Source organism: Calidris pugnax, unplaced genomic scaffold (genome assembly GCF_001431845.1).
Source record: "Calidris pugnax isolate Ruff unplaced genomic scaffold, ASM143184v1 scaffold76, whole genome shotgun sequence".
Classification (NCBI taxonomy): Eukaryota; Metazoa; Chordata; class Aves; order Charadriiformes; family Scolopacidae; genus Calidris; species Calidris pugnax.
In genome coordinates this window covers 1,266,557-1,270,077 of record NW_015090827.1, presented here as the reverse complement: position 1 = coordinate 1,270,077, position 3,521 = coordinate 1,266,557, and the positions used below count along the sequence as shown (strand labels likewise).

General features: G+C 47.9%; 1 protein-coding gene across 1 annotated transcript in view; it reads left to right on the top strand.

The window, feature by feature from the left end:
* The window catches only part of PON2 (paraoxonase 2), a 44,318-nt gene that overhangs the window by 16,631 nt on the left and 24,166 nt on the right, over positions 1-3,521 (top strand). The window contains exon 2 of the mRNA XM_014940230.1: positions 1,806-1,876. Coding sequence (XP_014795716.1) covers positions 1,806-1,876 — 71 coding nt within the window. The remainder of the gene's footprint in view (positions 1-1,805; positions 1,877-3,521) is intronic.

The following is a 3,521-nucleotide window of genomic DNA, read 5'->3' as shown; positions in this document are numbered from 1 at the left end:
AAAAAAAAAAAAAAAAAAAAAAAAACCAACCCCAAAGATCCAGGACTGGTGAGTCTAGAGAAGAGGAAAAGTGACTTCTTTGACTGTGCAACAGGTTGCTGCTGAAGGGAAGGGAATGCCTGTGGTCTGTGTGTCCCACCAAGTGGGACAGTGGGTTGGAAAAGGTGGTGTGCAACTGGCCTTTCACCAAGTAGGAAAAATCCTGCTGTTTTTCGACGTTGCCTCCCCCCGGGTTTGCAGGTCAGCTGTGTTTTCAGTGGGGCAGTGAGTTATCCAGGCCATCTGGCCGGGGAGCTGGGGCTGGCTGAGCTAGATAAACTGACACATTTTGGAAAAGCCTCGGAGTATGCTGAGTATGCTGCAGGCTTGTGACCGGCCTCCCTTTGAATTGCTCTCATTCCAGCCCGTGATGTGTTTCCCTGGGAATGCTGTCGGGATATCATCATCCCTCCTTGGCTGCTGGCTGCCTGCAGCGCTGAGGGCGCTGGGGGAAGCTGCCCAGGAGAGGCTGATGCTCCCAGAGAGGGAGCTGATGTCCCTCCTCTCCTGCAATTCTCCATCAGGACCTGGGGAGAGGGCTTGGGAGAGTTAATTTGGCTCCTTTCCCTTGCTGTCCTCTGCCATTTTTGCTTTTTTTTCCTTTTTTTTCTTTCCCCCAGCCTTATGTTAACAACCTGTCACTGATACAGCGTCGAAGCAATTTAGAATTCATAATTAAGTGATTTTAAAAAAATGCAGGCCTGCCATACCATACAGTGCTCAGCTGTAGTGCGTATTTCTCATACCACAGACTGATACTGCTGCTTAGTTTATGCCTGAAACTATAACATAAACATAGCTGGGTTTTGCTATGGGATCCTTGCATTCCGAATTTTCTGGTGAGAGCAAGTACAGCCTCAGCGTGTGTGTATTAGAGGCATGCAAAAGAGTAAGTTTAAAAGCTTTCTTCTGGGGAAAAAGGAAAAGAAAATGAAATATTCTAGAACACTCGCTTGACGTTTTTACATAGAAACTGGACGTATTTGCTCGTGGCACCACCATGGTGACAGCCAGCAGTCCTGGTGGTGAGGTGCCTTTCGTATAGATTTGGGGACAACTTGGGATGGAGGAGATGAAGAAATGCAAACTAATGTGTGGGTACCTGGCTGTATCTGCTCGTCCAGCGGAGCCTGGGCTGGAGAGCAAATTCCGTGGCTGTTCAGGAATGAAATAATCCCTGCTGAGGGATGGTGCTCTGGCGGGTACCAGGAGAGAGGAGGAAGGGAGAGGGTAACTGCTGAACATCGTACCAGCGAGTCCCACTGTTGTTAAGGAATGGGTGGTCCTGCCTTGCAGTAACACTATCTCCACTTCTCAGTGTGGGCTAAGAAAAGGAGCAAGTGGAACTGCTGGTGGCCTGGTCACCAAATCCAGCCGGTGGGTTGGGGTAGAAGAAGGCTCCCTCTCCTCATCTGAAATGCTGGTCCTAACTGCAGGGGCTACTATATTTAGGTGGCTGAAACCTGAAGAAAACGTGGCCGTGTTATTTTATTGTTTGAGCCGTGGTGGATCATGAAAGCTCTTTCCTGAAGCTGGTGAGCAAAGTCGGGTTCCTGCAGACATTCAGGGTGGAGAATGACCCTGCAGCCATCACAGTGATTTGGGGCAATCGCTGTTGTCAGTTCTGGGTTTTGCTTATTCAGTATTTTACAGCTGACTAGTCGCTGCGATACGGCAGACAATAAAACCAAGATAAAGCTATGCTAGGAATGTTACCTGTGTTAAAGCTGACTGTGTGCTGTTAACCCTCCTCTCTCCTCCCGCAGGAACAGACTCAACGCTTCCCGGGAAATCGCCCCAGTGTCCCCCCCGAACTGCCGGCTCATTAAAGGCATCGGTACGTGCTGGAAATAACTGAGTGCATTGCTTTTGTCTGGCCTCATTCTGCAACTGCTCCTTAAAGCCAGCTCCCAAGCCTGGTCCCGAGAGCAAAGCGCTGATTTGACTTTCATTTGTTACTTGGACTTTGAGGTAGGGACAAACTGCGGGAAGAGAATCAGACTGAGGAAACTAGCTGGCTTGGTGTGATAGGTTTTGCCTTGGGTATTTAATGTCTCTGCTCCTTCTCTTGAAAAACAAGCACATTGCAAACACTTCTCCTTCACTCAGCCACTTAGGAAGTGGTGTGGCGTTTGGATGAGGGTAGTGCTGGCTCTTCAGGTGGGTCCCATGGGTGGTCGTCAGCCGGTGGCATCCTGAAGGGTGGAAGCTTTGGGAGAAGACCATGGGTCCGTGGGGAAGCTGAGGCTGTTCCCCCTGGGAAACACTAGCTTTGGTGCCTGGTTTCAGGGAGATTTAGTTGGGAGATTTAGGTGGGGAGGTGCCAGGGGCAGGTTGTGCAACCCAGCCCTGTGGTTTCAAAGAGCAAGGGGCAATATTTGCCGTTTCGGTCTGGCTTTGGTGAAGAGGTTTCACAGGGTTGACTTTGTACTTTGGGTCATTTGTGGACCACATGGCAATGTTGCTTTGGTTTTTTTTTTTTTTTTCTCTCCCTTTAGGATAACCAGAGGATAAAATGAATAGCATTGAAATTGATGGCTTTTTTGTGTCTCCCTTTCCCCCAAATTATAGTTTTTAAACTTAATACAGGCACAATGAGCTGGGGGTTTTCTCCTCCTCAGTATTTTCAGAAATGTCTTGAGTTCTGTTGAAATTTGCCTGGATTTTGGAAGTGTAAAAAGTTGTTGGGTGAGCTAAGAGCCTTGTCTTTGAGCTTGCTGAGTCACTGTGTCATCTTCATAAATCTTGCTTCTTCCTTGTGTCAGGAATCAAACATCTTTGTGAAGTCAAATTACTGCCATGAGGGAGAGGATGCAGAGTTCCTTTGCCTGAGGTTACGTGCAGAAGAAATTGCATTTGAAAAAGCTTTCCAGATGTAGCTGTAATTTACTCATACAAGACACTGAATAAATAATGCTTGTTTGATGGTGATTCATATAAAAAAATTAATTTCTGAGTAATTCTTTTCAGCATATCACTATTGCAATCTTTGCAAGACTTTTTTGCACCATGGTTGTTGAGGGAAGAAGGAAAGCTGGATATCACAATGGCAGGTGTGTTTAATCAGGTACTGGAAGGCCACTATAAGGTCTTCCTGGAGCCTTCTCTTCTCCAGGCTTCACAAACACTCTCAACCTGTCTTCACAGGAGAGGTGCTCCAGCCCTCTGATCATCTTCATGGCCTTCCTCTGGCCTTGCTCCAACAGCTCCATGTCCTTCCTATGCTGGGGACCCTAGAGCTGGGTGCACTACTCCAGCTGGGGTCTCAATAGAGTGGAGTAGAGGAGCAGAATCACCTCCCTTGACCTGCTGGCCACACTTCTGATGCAGCTCAGGATACAGTTGGCTTTTTGGGCTGTGCTGGCTCATGTTGAGCTTCTGAACAGAGAGCTTATGGGTCAAAGACCCAACAGAGAGCTTATGGGTCTCTGATTAAAGGGATTAAAGGGAGCACAGGGGCAGGTGATGTTACAGTAGGGTGC